Source organism: Triturus cristatus, chromosome 3_2, assembly GCF_964204655.1.
Source record: "Triturus cristatus chromosome 3_2, aTriCri1.1, whole genome shotgun sequence".
Taxonomy (NCBI): Eukaryota; Metazoa; Chordata; class Amphibia; order Caudata; family Salamandridae; genus Triturus; species Triturus cristatus.
In genome coordinates this window covers 794,962,033-794,979,936 of record NC_140584.1, presented here as the reverse complement: position 1 = coordinate 794,979,936, position 17,904 = coordinate 794,962,033, and the positions used below count along the sequence as shown (strand labels likewise).

At 45.2% G+C, this 17,904-nt stretch overlaps 1 protein-coding gene across 2 annotated transcripts in view; it reads right to left on the bottom strand.

Moving 5' to 3' along the window:
• Positions 1-17,904, bottom strand: part of INO80D (INO80 complex subunit D) — a 294,761-nt gene that overhangs the window by 217,626 nt on the left and 59,231 nt on the right. The window contains exons 2-3 of one of the 2 annotated variants that reach the window (XM_085648924.1): positions 11,564-11,657; positions 11,233-11,479 (exon numbers count right to left, since the gene is read on the bottom strand). In XM_085648924.1, the coding sequence (XP_085505050.1) occupies positions 11,233-11,450 (218 nt within the window). In that variant the 5' untranslated portion in view covers positions 11,451-11,479; positions 11,564-11,657. The remainder of the gene's footprint in view (positions 1-11,232; positions 11,480-11,563; positions 11,658-17,904) is intronic. The other variant, XM_085648925.1, reaches the window with a different exon arrangement.

Below are 17,904 nucleotides of genomic sequence, written 5' to 3'. Positions count from 1 at the left end.
TAGCTGGGTTGGGGTTTGTAAAGGGACATCGATCCCGTGGGGTCCGACACAGTACACATCTTGGATTTTGTAAAATATGGCATTGGATGGAATGGCTCAAAGGTGAGTACACCCCTGTCGAACTACTATTTCAGTAGGCCATTTTCCAATAAAAGAATCTTCAATGCGAGAACACCTGTTGGTCACCACCGCTGGCCTCCAGGTGCATTGGGTTACTCTGTGCTCATGGTCACTTCACCACAGAGATCTGTAATTGGGGGGGGGGGGGGGGGGGGGGGACTAGGGTGGAGGGGGGAGGGTGGAGGGGGAGGCAGGTGTTTGAGATGCCTTGGAAACTCCCAGATCCCCAGAGGATCGGAGCTCCTGCTCCAATTAGGTCGAAGGAATAGTGAGCAGCTGTCCAAGAAATGCAGTGCGGCATGGCGAGGGCTGCAGCTGCAAGTAAATAGCAGCAGCGACCGAAGGCCCTAGGCCCTAGTGAGCTGCAGAAGATTGCATGGGCCTGCCCGCCTGTAAACGGAACACTGGAGTGTGACTGGCCTGGCTTAACTTCTGGGGTAGTGCGTTGCAGTGGATCCTGGTTCTAAGAAGTGCGGACGCTGCCAATGGACTGAGGGCATGGGGAGCCCAGACTGGCTTCTGCGGCCCTGCTACAGTGGGGCCTTGATCCGGCCCATGGCAGTGAGTCTTTGCGGATTTGGCCAAGGTCCAGTGAGAAGTGGATTCACAACCCGGCGTGGCCTGTTGTGCAGATGGCCCGCCGCTTCCAGCTGTGTGCAGCCGCCGTTGCTGTGTGCCGGGCCGCTGCTTGAGCGCACTGCAACTCTGCTTTGCTCCCGTGCCCCCCTCGCCCCGGGAGAGGGACGTTCATGCACCACCACTTGAGCAATCCTGGACCTACTGACCCCCCCCTCCCCCCCACCCACTCCTCACCGTCCTGCCTTCCTAGGCCATTCCCCCCCCAGCGCCGCTGGACCTGCGCAGCTTTGACACTGCATCCGCATAGAAATGGGAACTATCCGTGGCCTGCTGGGACCGGCGCTGCTCACAGTGTACAGGTCCCTTCACTTCTGCCAGCTTCCAAAAAAGAAGTTCAGAAATAAAAGAACACGGAAGAAACTCATGTGCATTGAACTTGACATGAATTGTGATATAATTTTATGTGTGCTCAGGGTATTGACGATACTGTTTTGATGATCCTTAGGATCTATATTTAGGGAGGCAGGGCGATTCCTTCTTCCCTTGAAGCACCATTACCGATAACAGATTCTACTATACAAACCACCTGGGAATAGTGAGAGCCAGTCAACCCAAAATATATTCACCCAATTCTTTCTATAAAATTAAAAAGTATTATATAAATTCTAGTAATCTACTAGCCCTGAACATCAAAGATATTACTAGAAATAGAAGAGTTCTCTGGGTTAATAGCCATAATGGATCTCTCCCAGCATCAGGACTCCCCTACTACACAGGTCCTTGATGAGTTCCTGGAAAGAGAAGGGGGACTCACAATATAGTTCTTGCAGGGGATCTGAAAGTTACTTTCAGACCCCCTCGAGACAACCATGAAGGTCACAGATGAAGAGGATGCCTAATAAGGCATCCACCCCCAAGACAAGCAAGGCCCATCAAGAATGTGAGGGCAGCATTTCAAGTTGCCTCTCTCACTCTCAAATATGGGTTGTCGGCCGGTAACAGATGTTCTCTCAGACCAAGATGCATGTCACAAGTATAAAAGAGCGATTTGTAAAACTAGGATTAACTATATCCTGCTCGATGTACTCCTCTGGTGCAGGCTAATGGATATGTGGGTTATTGAGAGCTCAGACAGCAATCACAGTGCCTTAACACTAGAACTGTGATGTGTGTATTCCCCCACCAGCAGCTCCCTGAAGGGAGCTTGCTAAACCCAACCATTCTTAGCAATGATAAGAGTGTTAAGTGGCCCGCAAATGAAAGGAGCGCGGACACTGGCACAAATCTATTATATTGTAGCTCATTCACTGGTGGATCAGAGTACTTGTAGATCATGAATTTATTGGGCCAGATTTAAAAGTTTTTTTGATATGGACGGTAGGAGCAAGGTAACAGGTAATAACAAGACTAATATTGATGGGGGCTATTAAAACTGGTTCGAGGAGTATGGTAGCCACAAAAGGAAATTTGATAAAACTGTCCAAAATGAGGCGAAAAGGAAGTGGCATGAAGGATTTGGGAGGGAAACTGTGTTGCAGCGCAAGCCAACAATAGTAAACAGTTTTGGCATTTGATAGCCAAAGATTCCAAAAATGTAACTGCAGAGAAAGACTTCCACATTCAGCCACAGGCATGGGTTAATCATTTTAGCTTGTTATACGCAGGGAGGGTGGATACAAGACCAGGGACCAACGAGACACCCGTTAGTCTTTCCACTGGCACAGAACTGGAAACAGATCAAATTATTTTTTCCATAGAAGAAACTCAGGGGGGAAATTGCTACACTACAATGGGGTAAAGCACCAAGTCTCAACAGAATTCCAGGTGATCTCTCGAAATCCAAATACTGGGGCGTGATTCTCAATCACAGCTTCAATGCCATCCAACGGAAAGCAGAAATATCAGATTCTTGGTTCGGCGCAGAGGTAGCACTTATATTTTTTAAAAAAGGGGACAAAAGCAACCAGGCAAATTACAGGCCTATCAGCCTGATAGATATTGCACAGAAAAATTGCAGGCATCTGCTGGAGAGACGTTTAGACAGGATGAGAGAAGGGAATATATTGTAACAAATGCAGGCAAGTTTTAGAGAAAAAACGAGTACCATACACCAACTGTCTCGTTTAATGATTCTATGGAATTATGAGACAATCAAAAGGGAACATGTATATTTTCTGTTTGCGGACCTGCGTGCCGCATGCGATCTATTCCCTTTTGGGCAGCCCTGAATAAAATGGGAGTCTAGAGTTATTTACGGCAAATAATCAAAAGACTTCACAGGGATAATTACGCTCAAGTTAGATGGAGGAGGGCGGGCGGATCTACTGATTGTATCAGGGTGAAAAGAGGCATCCATCAAGTGTAAGAAAGTGGCTCTGTATATACTGCACCAAAGTAAGGTTCAGTGTGCACCGAGTCCACAGTTCCCAGAGGTTTGGCAGAGGCTAAAGTTAGATATAACCTTACTCTCTAAAGTGGTAGCTTGGTCAAGCAGTAAGGCAGTATCAGAGAACAGTGCAAAGCATATGTTGTACACACTCAGTCAGCAAATGGTCTCACACACTCAAGAACTGAATTCTAGGTGAATTGTTTTGTATATAAAAATATATTATTTTAGAACCACAAGTAGGTATAAAAATACTTTCACAGAATGAGATGCTCTAGTTGAATACTTTCAAATAGTAATAGACTTTTAAATGCAATATTTAGAGTTGTTGCAATAGGCAACACAAGTTAAACACAATTATAACATTGAGCTCAATGGGAATTTTAAATTAAACACAATATCAATTACTTTGCATAGGTTTTTCTTACTCGGGGCTGGATCCTGGATTCAGCCCGGGTGCATCTCCTGTAAACAGTTGAAAGACATCGGTTTTGTTACACAGGCGATTTTTAAGGAATATTTGAAGGTTTCAAAAATCGACACTTAGAAGAATTTCTGGCAAAAACCAGGCAATATTATCCTATGGAGGAAAGTTTGGTTATCGGAAAATCACAGTTGTAATTGCTTTGTAGGGTCAGTGCTGGGCACAAAGATCCAGCACTGGGATCTCTCCTGATAACAGGCGAGTAATTTAGTTTTCGTTGATCGGGTAATTTTTAGTGAATATTTCAAAGTTTCAAAACTCGACACTTAAAAGAAATTCCAAGTGAAAACCAGTTAATGTTACCCTATGGAGAAAAAGTGAGTTATCGACTGGCAGAGTCAAGGTTCTGGGGATAGACTCTGGGGTCTCCCAGGGTCAGGTAGGTACAATTGTTACACCCTCAGAGACACTGGGGAAGCTGGGTGCAGAGAGAGTAGGCCCAATTTTAGCCTATGGTGGGCAGGGGGCCTTTGGTTGGTGGCTGCTTGCAGGCAGGCCACACGGCTGTGGGAGCTGAGCTCCTGGTCACTTACACAGGGCAAGTGGGGTAGAACAGATGCTGCACTTCCAGGGGCACTCGAGCGGCTGGGTGCAGGGTGCTTTTGAGCAGTCGGGCGCTCAATTTACTTTAAATGGGAAAGCTGAAAGACTAACAAAGGCTGCAAGCTCGGGGACGGAGATTCCTCAGGTGCGACCACCACTTCGAGAGGCAAGTTGGGAAGCAGTAGGTTAGGTAGGCACCAAGGAGTTAGGCACAGGGGGCAGCAGGGGTGTCTTTTGGCGTCTGGTAATCTTACCCTCTGCTGGTCCTGGAGTGGAGGCTGCAGGCGGCGTCAGAGGCATTGGAGGGTCCTTGGTTGCTGGATTCGTGGTCAGTTGCCGGGGGTACATCCTCGTGCTCTTTGTTCACTCAGGCACAGGCCGGGCTCAACAAGTGCAGAGTGTGCTGGATTCGCCGTTCCTGGCTTGGCACCAGGGGTCGTTGCTTGTTTGAGCAGAACCACTGCTCGTGGGAGTCCCAGGCTTTTAGAGGAGTAAGGCAGTCAGGTCCTCCGGGGTTTTTGAGGTTGCTGACCACTGGAGACGCCAGCGTTTAGCAGGAGCAGGTTCGAGGGTCGACAGGCCTGTAGGGCTGGGGCCAAGTCAGTTGGTGTCGTCCTCTTGTTAGCAGCTGCATGGCAGGTCTTCTTTCTTCTTTTTGTTTCGGAATCGGGATCTGAGGAAGGAAGGTTCAAGGGGGCCCCTAAATACTAGATTTAGGGGTGTTACAGGTAGGTAAAGGTCAGGGACCAATGGGTCCCTTCCCTGGGATGGGTACACCCCCTATCCTGCCACTCTCCAGTGGGAGGGGGCAGGAGCCTAGTCCTGATTGGGTAGGGCTCCCCATCCTCAAGATGGCGAGAGCCCGGAGTTGTGCTTCACCTCGCCTCCCAACCCTAGGGGTGGGGTTGGCAGAGGCTGGCACGCCCCATTTCCTCTCTTGGGTTTTTGCGCCGATCTTCCCACCAGAGTGGGGGTCAGAACCAGTGGTGGCCAGTTGCGGAGCACAGCAAGTGGCCTGGAGAAGCTCACAAAGGCGGCATGCCTTTGAAGCTTCCCCTGCCCATCCAGGGGGAGGAGGCCTAGCACCTCTCCCAGGAGGTGCATTGTTGCAGACCCACGAGTGCGGATGGCTCTCTACCCAGGGGTCCAGCAACATGTCTGCTGGGTGGTAGCCTATGCAGCCTCAGTCAGGACACGGGATGTTGGTTAGTTTCAGGGGGCAACTCTAATTTGCCCTCTATCGTGCATTTTACATTAAATCCCACACTGCATCAGTGTGGGTTTAATGTGCTGAGAAGTTTGATACCAAACTCCTCAGTCTTCAGTGTAGCCATCATGGTGCTGTGGAGTTTGTGATGACGATTTCCCAGCACCATATACTCTTAATGGCAGCACTGCACTTACAGTGCCCAGGAATGGCCTTGGGTACTGTAGAGGTACAGGGCTCATGCACCTGCACCCACAGCACTGGCATAAGGCACCCAGCTAGAGGGGTGAGTGAGGTATGCCAGGGCAGTGTGTTTGTGGGCATGGCACAAAGGGATGTGTGCCATGTCGACTCTTCGCTTTGTTCTGCACCAAGACACTCAGCCTGCAAGGTCGGTGTGTGTGTGTCAGGGCACAGGGCCTCTAAGGGAGCTACAATAAGTGCTGCAGCCCTTAGGGGCCTTCTCAGGTCACAGGGCCCTGGGTACCTAGGGTACCATTTACCAGGGGCGGACATGTGGCCAGAGATGCCAATTGGGTTTAGGATTCAATGCAGTTTTAGGGAAGGAACACAGGTCCTGGGCACCTGATTGGAAGGAACCCAGGGCACACTCAAAGTACATCAGCAATTCAGCAAAAAGTGGGGGCATACCATGCAAGAAAGATGGCACTTTCTCACATGAAGGATGTGCACTTGCGCCCACTCGGTTCACCCTCTACATTAATGGACTAATAAAATTGCTAACAAACTGCAGAGGTGATCCCCCCCCCAAAGCTTGCTGGTCAAGTAGTGGAATCATTGCTTTTTGCCTATGATACCCTACTTATTTCCAGGACCCCGATGGGACTCCAAAATCTAGCGGACCGGTTTGCGGCAGCCTGTGGGGAATTTGGGCAGGAAATCAATCCCATGAAAACAAAATTCATGGTATTTAACCCACATAAGTCTTTTAGGGGCGTGATCAAGCTGGGCCCCACTTTACTAGAGCAGGTGAAGCAATTAGACTATCTGGGGGTTAAGCTGACAAATTTTATTATCATGGGCCCCACAAATCGCAAATCGCCAGATCTCACTTCAAAATGTAAGCTCTGCTTTAGTAAAACAATTGAGAAATTCAATTTATAGACCAGTTTGCCCAGTAATTCAAGTGTATCAAGCTAAGGGATTTGAAGCTGCATTGTATGGCGCAGAATTACGGGGCCAGAATAATGTAGGGTTCATTGGAAGAAAAAAAAGAAGAAAAAAAAAAAACACATCTCCTATGAGATCAGTCCTGGAACTTCTTCGAAATACTCCCCTAACCCCTAAGTGTTTGGGCCTGGGCCTAAACAATGTAGCACGTGTGATTGCTTTAAGGCCCCTCGCATATTGGATTAGAGTCTGGTCAAATAATTAACCACTCCCCATAAGAGAATCACTACTTTATGTAGGGACAGCTAGATACTAGAAGGAGCATACCATTGCTTGATTTTTATAAAGAGTTGGTTGTATAGATTAGTCTAAAGCTCACTCATGCCCAATCACTGAAGTATACAAAAAAAAACCTTGCCCATCCTTAAAAAGATATTGGTTCCATGTTAACGAAATATGGCGAAACAAAGGAACTACGAGGTAATTAACAAGGTTTCTGGATTTTAAAGACAACATGCACTTCTGAACCGTATAGAACGTCCATTGGCAAAATCTTTATATTTGAAGTTTAGGTACAGCAATCTGCCAATCAATGTATTTCTGTAGCAAATGGAAGCGTGTTAACATCTTGTCCATTTGCCCCTCATGCACAGGCGAACATGAAACCGAAGAACATTTTTTATTCTTCTGTCCAAAATAAACTCAGATTAGAAGAATTTGGTTAATTCGGATATGCAGCATTCTAGCTGCATGCCTCTTAAAAGATATTATTAGGATTTTAAAAAGTGACTGCACTGAGTGGTCAATTTTTACTGTGTCCGGATATCTGCTACAGGTTTGGACACTAAGCAACAGGATATTTAAATTATCCAATAGCCACTGAAACTAGTATTGATGCACATAAATGTCTCAGATTCTATATTTTACTTATCATTGTGGAATCGTTTCCATAGATTTTAACAGTCTTAAAAGATAGGAAGCTTTTGAGGTTTTAATTATTGAATGATTTAACCTAATCTTGTAAGGACATTGTTTTTAGTAATGGGCTTGAGGAAATCGTTGCACAACACTTTCTTTAGTATCCTCTTTAGTGTAAATGATACAATGTAGACATCAGCTGCGGCATAAACTATGGCAAGCAGCCCTGCATTGTGCACTTTTCTTAGAGGATAGTTAGGGGGGGGAACTACCAATCCCACTTTATGTGGAACAATTTATGTACACGAGAGCTATCAATATCGCTTTCAGAACAGGAAACTTGACACTATTGATCATGCCTGTATAATTTGATGAGCTTTTAAGGTTTTTATAAAAATCGAATAAAGATTTCTACTTTCTACTACAGAAGTTGGATCTAGAAGTCAGGTCGGAGCTCTCCTGGTGGCTGGAGAATATGGATGCCTGGAATGGCAGGGCAATCTTTGCCTCAACTCCAGAGTTCGTGCTGGAATCAGATGCGAGCCTTCACGGTCGGGGTGCCCGCCTCCTCAACCAAGACACTGGTAGTGTTTGGTCCCTTGCGGAGACCTCCCACCACATACATTTTCTGGAACTTACGGCAGGCTTATACGCTCTTATGAGCTTCAGACACTCGCTTCAAGGGAGAGCGGTTATCCTGAAGATGGACAATATCTCCGCAGTTTCTTACATCAACCACCTAGGCGGGACCAGATGACCTCTCCAACTTAGCGAAGAAACTCTGGATGTTTTGCTTAGAGCACAAGATCGCTCTAAAAAGCAGAGTAATTCCCTGGAAAATCCAAATTTTCCGCAGATTGGAATTAGAGATTCCTCTTAGACTCTCTTGAAGATGAAGCTCACTTTTTGGAACTTTTTTGTTGTTCTTCCACTTTTAAAAGAGGCAGTCTGTTTGGTGCTCATGCCCTTCATACTATCTGTGTTCTATTTTAGAACTGCTTTGCTTTATGATGTAGTGCGGCTGCTAGTGACTGCATTAAAAGATTTATGCATAATGTTAGCCTCCGTGTCTTTAATGAAATCCAGATTCTCTGATTATGTTAATAGGAGAATCGCAATTCTCAAACTACATAATGCGGTCTCTTAGCCTACTATTGCAAGGTGGGTCGGCTGGGTTGTGCATGAAGCAGGGATTGACACTAAAAACTTTGATACAAACATAGCAAGACGGGCTGAGACATCCAATGTCTTCTCTGGGAGACTAATTAAATGCATATTGAATGCAGTCAACGGGTCATTAACTCCAACTTTAAGGAGATTCTGCTTTAAAGTAGTCATGGATATGCCTGCAATGGTGGTTAGTAAACTGTGAACAAGCCTAACCCTCGCATTTGGTTCGACATACAACAAAAATGTGCTAACTATTGTAAAGGAAAGTTTCAATCCTATTAAGCTCACTGAGACAGGGATTATGTCTCCCGTTGATTGAACATAATCAGATAGCCTGATTACATAATTGGTGAGCACTTACGATCATCATTACTAAGTGATGGCTAATAAAATAATTAACGTGTGTATGGATTGAACATATAGAAATACACGTGAGACCATATATATTATAGAGGATATAGCCTAACAGCTAGGGTGGTCGATCTGTAATCTGGGGAAACTGGTTGGAGTCTCGGTAATGACACTCAACATCCTGTGATTCTGGGCAAATCACTTAATCTCCCCGTGCCTATAAAAAATGAATGTGTCCTCGTGTAACGCAACTGGTGCTCATGTAAAGCGCTCCGATACCCTGGAGTCGGGTTTGCACTATATAAAGTTACTTCGACCCCATTTTTTAGGCCTCCTTTTGAAGTTTTAGTCTTCTGGGAACGGTCTTATTAAAGCAGGCATTTTGTTGGGCTTATCCGGCTATTGGATGCATTATGCTTTTATTCCATTTTAGCTAACTCACCCTGTATTGTATCATTTCTCAATCAACTAGGTCTATGTATTCTGTATGTTTTTATGTGTACTTTTATGGTTCCAAGAAGCAAAATAAGGTTGATGAACTAACAAGTGACCACTTCTTTGCTGGAAATGAGACTACTAAACAAGAATGAACTAGAGATACAGATAGGGATCTGGCGCACAAGTAAAGAGAGGGCATAGGAAATAACAAAAAGTGATAAAAGGAATGGACTGGCTCTGGATTAGCTGAGAATTTGTTAGTTTCCCTGGGGTTTCTGGGAAAGTGAGTTCCATTTGATTTGGCCTGTTCTCATTTTGGCTGCTGGGGATAATAAAAGTGAACATAGTAAAGCATAATACTCTCCACTGTATCCTTAACAGAATTGATACTTTCCTTTCAGCTAGTACACACCTCATCTGGAGCAATGTTCTTACCACAAAGATAAATCCAACGAAAGTGAAAGGGGAATTTGAAATGTTACACAGTCATAGGGAGCTCAGTTTGCAAAATCAAAGAGGATTATGGTCACTGCACCTATTAAAAAACACTTTATAGTATACAATACAGTAATTCTACCAGTGTGTTAGTGCCTTTCCTTTTTCCTAGAAAAATCTTATAGGCAGTAGTTTGATACAAGTTAGTCTCCCTCTTTTTATATATATATTCTCACTGTAAAAATATTAAAGAAGGATCTCTCTTTCTGGCTCAAAGGCGTAAAACCGCACGTAACACAAGCTTTAACTAACAGCATCCGCCATATTGTTCAGTCAACCGTTTTTGTGCATCTCTTCCATTGTCAAATAAGTGCATTGTGTGGCTGACAGAGTGGGTTATCAAGTGTTGTGTGTATTCATTGCCATTACTAGCAAAATTCAGTAGTTGTGTGTGATTAAGCCAGAATCATAACTCAACATTTAACAGCTTTGATCCCCAGTGATTTTTATTGTTTTATTAGGAGGAGTTTAATTTTCAACCCCTGCAGTGTACAGTGGGGAATCGGAGCATGGCTTAGCCGGAGACCAAGTCTTGCATCCAACATGGCTGTAAACAGTCAGAACGAGCCCCGCACAGAGCCACATGCGCAGTACATTTTTGGCACAGAGCCTGGCATCTGCGCCTTATCGCCTGCCTTGTGCGCATGACAAATTTTAGTGTTTCGCTTTGCTTTTTTTTTTTTTAAAAGCCCCCCCCACCCCCTTTTTAATTTTTGTAACACTGCCTAAAATCTGCGAATTGGGCACAAAACGGCAGCCTAATAAAGCACCTAAAATGGCAGTAGGCTAGTGTGCAAATCACTTCCGAATCGCGAGCTGTTTTTTTCTTTAAACGCATTAACTTAGGAGTGCTTTGTATTTTTCACGTGCCCAAGTACCCATGACCACTGCCGTGGAGTTAGTCAATCTTTCAGGTTCACCCCCACTCCCAATGACTATGAAATTTCTTTTCGTCCACAGTGCAGAATATATATTCATATTCCAGGAGACTGCGCCGCTCATCTGTAGACCAGAGTGCTTCAGGGAGGCTGCTGAGTAATGGCACACTAGAAATTCATTAGTTTCCATTACTAAACTTAAAGCATTTGGAAGAATATATAGATTACAGCGTCAACATGCCCGATTTAAACAAGTGAAGAACTACTAAGATAACCAGAGTTGAAAACTTTCTTCCTAAGTTTTCCTGAAGCCACAAACTATACCTGTCACACCAATTAGAAAAGAAAGGCACTAACTAGACACCAATGTGGGAAAACGAAATGCTCGTTCTTCATTGCAAACAATTGGCAAGGTAAATGAGTGTGTTTGACATGTTTTGCAACAACTCCAAGTTGACATCAGGGCTCTGCAGTATTGTGCCTCAAAGTCTCCAGACAAACATACTGTTCATTGAGAAGTCGCTCCACTCACCTCCGATTCTCAGATGTGGGGATGGGATTAGTGCAACGCTGGCTGTTGTACTTTGCCACATATTCACATTGCTTGAAGGGGGCAGTCTTGTCCTCCAGAACGTGGCGGATGCAGAAGGCGTAGCCGTTGAGTCGTCGCTGCTTGCAGAGCTTCGGGCTGTAGGAGCACAGGGGCTTGTTGTCAACTTCTGAGAAGTGTATGTGTTTGCCTTCAAACATCACGTGACGCGGGTCCTTGTGAACATTAGCTGGAGGGTGAGACACATTTGCAGTTACACTAACGATTCAAATCATGACTGCAGTCACAAACTCAACTTCTCCACATTTGATACCTGATTTTAAACCTTCTGTACCATGTCAACATGAAGGGAATGTCACCTGGGACACAGGGTTTCTGGAGTGAAGCAGGACCACATGGAGCACAGTCTGAAAAACAACACCATAGCATCCTGTTAGTTACTGCCAAACGAGATTTGCCTGGATCATAAATGACATGGCGAGCATCTTATGTAGGACAAAGTTACAGAGTGACAAGTCTTATGTTTTGGTTATTGGGGGTCATTTAAAGAAGGTGATCTTCTGTGGTTCAGTCAAAGAAAAAAAAATACACAAGAACACAGTTATCTTTTTTAGACTCCTTAAACATTCGAAGAACCACACTAAATGCATTTTTTTTTATTATACAATTTTCAAGCATGCAATAAAAAAAAAAAAGCAACTAAGATGTAACAATGCATCAAACTGTGCACGGAATCCTCCAATTAAGGTAGCAAAATGAACACGCCTATGGCCGACATGAACTAACGTTGCAGGCCAAACCCATTAACACAATCCCACGTACATGTTATGTTATGTGAAATTTATAGAGCGCACTGACACCAATGGTTTCCTGGCGCTAAAAGACAGAGGGGAGTCAGGGGGTCAGGGGCGGTAGGGATTAGCAGGGTAGGGGGAAGAGGAAGGTTTTGAGCAGTTTTCTGAAGTGAAGGAGGGAGCTACTAGATTTAATGGGTAGGGGAAGAAGGTTCCAAAATTTGGGGGCGAGGTAGGCAAACCGGCGGCCGCCAAATTAGTTGGTTTTGGTTTTAGGGGCAGCGAGCAGGTTAAGGAGGGCTGAACGAAGACTGCGCGTTGGGCGGTGAGGGTTGATGAGTCGTCAAAAAAGCAGGACTGGGGCAGTGAAGGGATTTGAACGTGAGGCAGCCCAACTTGAAGGCCGCCCTTTGTTCTATGGGTAGCCAGTGCAGTTTGTATAGCAGAGGTTTGGCCGACTGCCATTTGGGAGTGTTATGGATAAGACGGGCTGCTTGATTCTGTACGACCTGAAGGCGATGCAACAGGGATTTCGGGAGACCGTAGTACAAGGAGTTAGAGAAGTCCAAGCGGGATAGTACCAGGGAGATGACTACCTGGATCAAAGCAGCTAGTGGTAGTAGATGGCTGACTTTGCAGATTTTACTAAGCTGGAACATGCATGAGGAGATCACAGCGCACACATGAGGTCTGAGGGAAAGTTCGGTGTCAATGGTCGCACCTAAGCTTTTAACTGATTTCATAGGGACCGGGGGAGGGCCAAAGTTATTAGGCCAGAACTGCGGGCCCCAATGGGAGGGGCTGGAACCGGGAAGGAGAAGCTCCGTTTTGCCGGTATTTAGTTTTAACTGATTGTAGTCCATCCACTCCTGGATGTGTATCATGGTGGAATGGAAGTTATTTACAGCGTCCAGAGAATCGAGTGGAAAGATGATCTGCAAGTCATCGGCGTAATTATACACTGTGATGTCCCAGCTACGGAGCAAACGGATTATGGGACGAGGTAGAGGTTGAACAGCAAGGGTGACAAGGCGGAGCCCTGAGGGACCCCACAGGTTGTAGGGGTTTTAGGCGCAGTGTAAGGACCCAAGCGGACGGCTTGTGTTCTGCTGATTAGAAAGGACTGAGTCCAATTGAGGGCCGGACCCTGGATGCCCACCTGCTCGACACGGTGAAGAAGGATGTTATGATCAACCGTGTCGAACGTGGCGGACAAATCCAGGAGTACGAGGGCCTGGGGGATCCCTGTGTCAGCGTTCCGCCTCAGTGTGTCCAGAACTGCTAAGATAACAGCCTCGGTGGAGTGGGCTGGCCTGAAGCCGGCTTGATTGGGCTCCAGGTAACAGGAGGTCTCAATGAAGTTGGAAAAGCACCGGGTAACGTGGGCCTCGATTAGTTTGGAAAAGTAAGGTAGAAGCGATATAGGGCGGTAGTTGGAATGTTCCGCCGGGTCCAGACCGGGTTTCTTCAAGAGCGGCACCAAAATGGCCTTTTTGAAGGAACTGGGGACGCTACCGGTGCTGAAGGAGCCATTCAATAGAGGTAAAATGCTGTCAAGTAGTTTGAGGCAGATGTCCCGCAGGATCGAAGGGGGGCAGCAGTAGTTGGGAGAGCCTCATTTTACCCGGATTGCAAGATCGGCTAGTGAATTGGAGTTGAGGATGGGAAAGTGAGTGAAAGTAGATGAATTGTTCGTCTGGAAGACTGGGGAGAGTATCGGAGGGAGGGGGGGAATGGAGTCCTTGATTTTCTCGACAAAGAAAAGATTAAGGGCATTACAGGTCTCTTGAGTAGGGATCTGACCCGGGAGAGTTCCATCATCTGAGGTGAGTTCGTTCATGATTTTGAAGACCTCCTTGGATTTGTTGTTCGCAGAGAGGATTCTGGTAGAAAAATGTTCCGATTTGGCTGAGGAGATTGCGTGTTTGTAATCTCTGCGGGCTGTAGTGTAGAGTAATCTGTCTGGCTCAGAGTAGTTGCGTCTCCATGTCCGTTCCAGCTGGCGCACCCTCAGTTTGTGCTTCTTCAGTTCGCCCGAGAACCATCTGTGAGAGTTGTGATGTCTGGTACGGGGGAACTTGGTAAAAGGGGTAAATTGGTCACTAGCCGACATTCACCAGGTACCGATATCACTTTCCAACGTGTCAATCTTGGCGGAGGTGTTAATGGCTGGGCGGGTGGTGGCTAAGGTCGTAAAAAAGCCTTGGGAGTCATAGGACTTTCATTTGCGAGAGAGACCACCAGCCAGCAAAGGGGCGGGAGTCCAGCCAGTGACAGTGAGGGTGGAGTCGATTAGATGATGGTCTGACCAAACGCAGGGGGACACAGATGGTTGGGGCAGTGCTATGTTTTGGGTCCAGATTTGATCCAGGATGTGGCCCTTGATGTGAGTGGGCGAGGAAATTTGTTGGGTCAGATTAAGGCTACGAAGGCCTTCAAAAAGTGCTGTGGCATGTGACCCAGCATTGACATCATTGAACCAGTAATTGAGGTCGCCAAAGAGAGCTAGCCTGGGATACGATGTCAGTAGGTCGGAGAGCTGTTCGGTCAGGGCGGTAGCAAAGGACGGCATGGAGTGTGGGGGTCGGTATAGGAGGAGAAGTATTAAGACTCCTGCGTTGGTTTTCAGACTAATAATTAAAAATTGTCTACTTCCGGGAGGGAAAGGGGGGGGAATGGCGGTGAAATTAAGGCGTTTAGATATAATGGCTGCCACCCCACCCCCAGGACGATTGCCGATACGGTCGGCATGAACAACATAATAGTCTGGGGGGAGGGCTGCCAGAATGTCAGGGAGAGAATCTGTGGTCAGCCAGGTTTCTGCGAGTAGAAGTAAGTCTGGTTTCTCATTAGATAAAAGGATAAAAATTTCAACTTGGCGTTTGATTAGGGAACGGGTGTTCAGATACAGCACCCGGATAGGGGTATCGTTCCTGACCGATTTAGTGGGGGGCCACAGCCGACGAGAAAGATGTAAGTCAGGGTGCGCAAGGCCGGCTATAGTGATTCGTCTGGAGGTGGCGGGGGAGGGTGGTATATAGCTATAAGTATTTGTTGAGAAGCAGGACGTACGTTCAAAAATGAGAGATTTTGAAGCATCCATGTATACATTTTGGTATTTTCTTCGGCATGAGTTGATATGGAAGAATTTCTTTGTATTGATATTATGCTCTCATTTTATTTTATTTTATAATCAGTCTGATCCTGGAGAGTGTGTCAACGTTTTTGATGTGCATACCGTTGTTGGCCACACAATGAAGAAAGATTATACATGGTCTCCTTGACGATTGGACTAAGTGCCTACAGCAGGGACCTTGTTTTTAACTAAAGGACTTGATGGTGGTTTGAGTAATTCTGTGTGGTAGGGAACTGGTTGGATTTCGCTTTTGTCCTCAAATTCTTGAAATGATGTATATGTTTGACACATCCCTGCTAAGGCACCATCGGGAGGAACATTGTGTGATGTTATTTTAGAGCAGGGACAAATTTGAACATATTTTGTAATTCTTAAACTTGTAGGCGATCTAGTGCTCAATGCAATATGAAAGACTGTTCCAAGTCGTCTGAACCATAAATTTCTAGTAGGTATGTAGTGGTGAAATATCTTACAAAAATAGGGGGTGAGCAAAAGATTTTATGTTAAATGCACACCGATTTAAAACAGGTTCTGCATTTACACAAGCTTTAAAAAATAAAATATATAAAAAAAAAATAAAAAAAAAAAAAAAAACAAACAGAGGTGGAGCTCTATTTTTCACCCCAAAATTAACTGGGCTGAAACATACTAAACCAGCCTTGAATGGAATAATTCCTTTCTACAGGTTTCTAAACACGCACAATTGCCCCAATCACGTAGAATCTGGATAAAGCCATGTCTTAATGCCTTGGTTCTTTGTTACAAATCGTATAAAGAGGCCTAAGGGTTCCAAATTAAAATAATGGGTTGATAATTTGACCTGTTGGCCTTCAAAATTATGCCAGATTTTTTTTTTTTAACCACATTTATTGGGGACAATATGAAACCATTTCATTTGATGAATGAGTAGGAGGCTATATTTAATATCCTAAATTGCCAGGAGATTTATTTAGTGGGACTTTAATTACGAGAACTGCCAGGCATTGGCCAGCTGATTATGGTAAAGCAGGATAATACCCTAATAGCATTGCTGGCAATTGTTTAAACCAATAAGAATCTGCATGACATCAATGTATGTATAAAACGTGAGTCACCTATGCACAATAAGTGGCAAGCAGAAGCATGCAATAATAAATAGCAATGGTGAAAACGCAGATGCCAGCTCCAACACACTGAAACTGAAGTAGAATTGTAAGGTGGCAAAGATATTTTAATTATATGGTTCCAGTGACACCATAGATATTAGCCTGGCCGAGAAGCAGTTCATGATTGACTGTCACTTACTGCAGAGAGAACAAGATAAGTGCAACAACATTGCCATCTTCCCGCAGTCGGTACAAATAGCTCTGTATTTCTTTTTACCATAACCCTCCTGAAAACAGATCAAACAAATTGTTTGAGCGGATTCAAACAGTTGGCTGAAAAGGGCAAATGGGGGAATGGGTTGAAAATTGACCAGCTCTTTAGGGAGGAAAAATGGTTTAAAGAATGGAGTTCTCACCACAGCAGTCCTAATTGCTTTTGACAGAATGCCAGTGATGTGTGAGCAGTTAGCCAGCTCGCATGAAATACTGGACACTTCTTTTAGAGGGTTTGCAGAACATGCGGAGTAAAGGAAGCTACCTGCCGGACTACTCGCTGGTAGTCTGACTCCTCCAACATAAATACATTGAATGTATTCAGCATTTATTAAGTCCATCTGAATTCAGCTTGGACTAATCACTCTTCTTTTGTATATTTCAACTGCGAGTATGGGATCTTGTTTTGGAAGCCATATCTGGAGTATGGAATTTTTCTTGAGGCCACATCGGTATCTTGACCATATGTCCAGTTGAGAAAACTGCTTCTGGAGTACAGTGCCCCCTTTTCTAGAGTCATAAAGACAGAATGGACATATGTCAGAGTTGGGTTATAGAAATAGCAAACATGGGAACGTTAACAATATGTAAACGCTGGGGAAAAAAAAAAGAAAAGATCGGGAATATAAGAAACGGCTTCACTTTGGTAAAGAGACTATTGAAAAAACGAGGCCATAATCTAAAACCAGAGGGGGCCAGTTAAGACTCCTGCAGGTGGTTCACCAGCCCATCTGGGTAGCATAATGGCCAGCTCCGCGGTCCTGGTTGAGATGCTCCTGCCATATTTGCAGGTCAATACCATAGTTAGAAATGGGAGTCGCTTGTTGGCAGTGGCTTGACTGCTCCCCCATTAGCGACCATTCCTTCTAGTAAGGGGGATTACACAGCTAAAATAAGCCCTGCTCACCTCCTTGGTACTTTGGCAAGGTCAGACTTTTCTCAGAGGCAATGTGTAAAGTATTTGTACAAAACACACATGACAGTGAAAACACTAAATGTATACCACACCAGTTTCGAAAAATAACCAATCTTTCTTTATCTAAACAAAAAGACCAAAACGACAAAAATCCAACATACATAAGAAAAGTTGTTATTTTTGAAGAATAATCTTCAAAATACAGTTCAGGTAGTCAATAGCACCAAGGCGTCGTGACTAACAAAATCTGCAGTTCAGTCCGAATTCGATGCAGTCGAGTGCCAGCTACGGCATCAGGACGACTTGCAAACAGTACCAGGTTCTGAAGTGAGGCAGGGAGGCGTCCCTGGAGTCAGTGCCGAAGGTCGGTGCAGAAATCAGAGTCTTTGAAGTCACACATGCTGCTGATCGGTCTCCGTGATGTCGAAGTACAGCTCGCCAGCGGGCGTT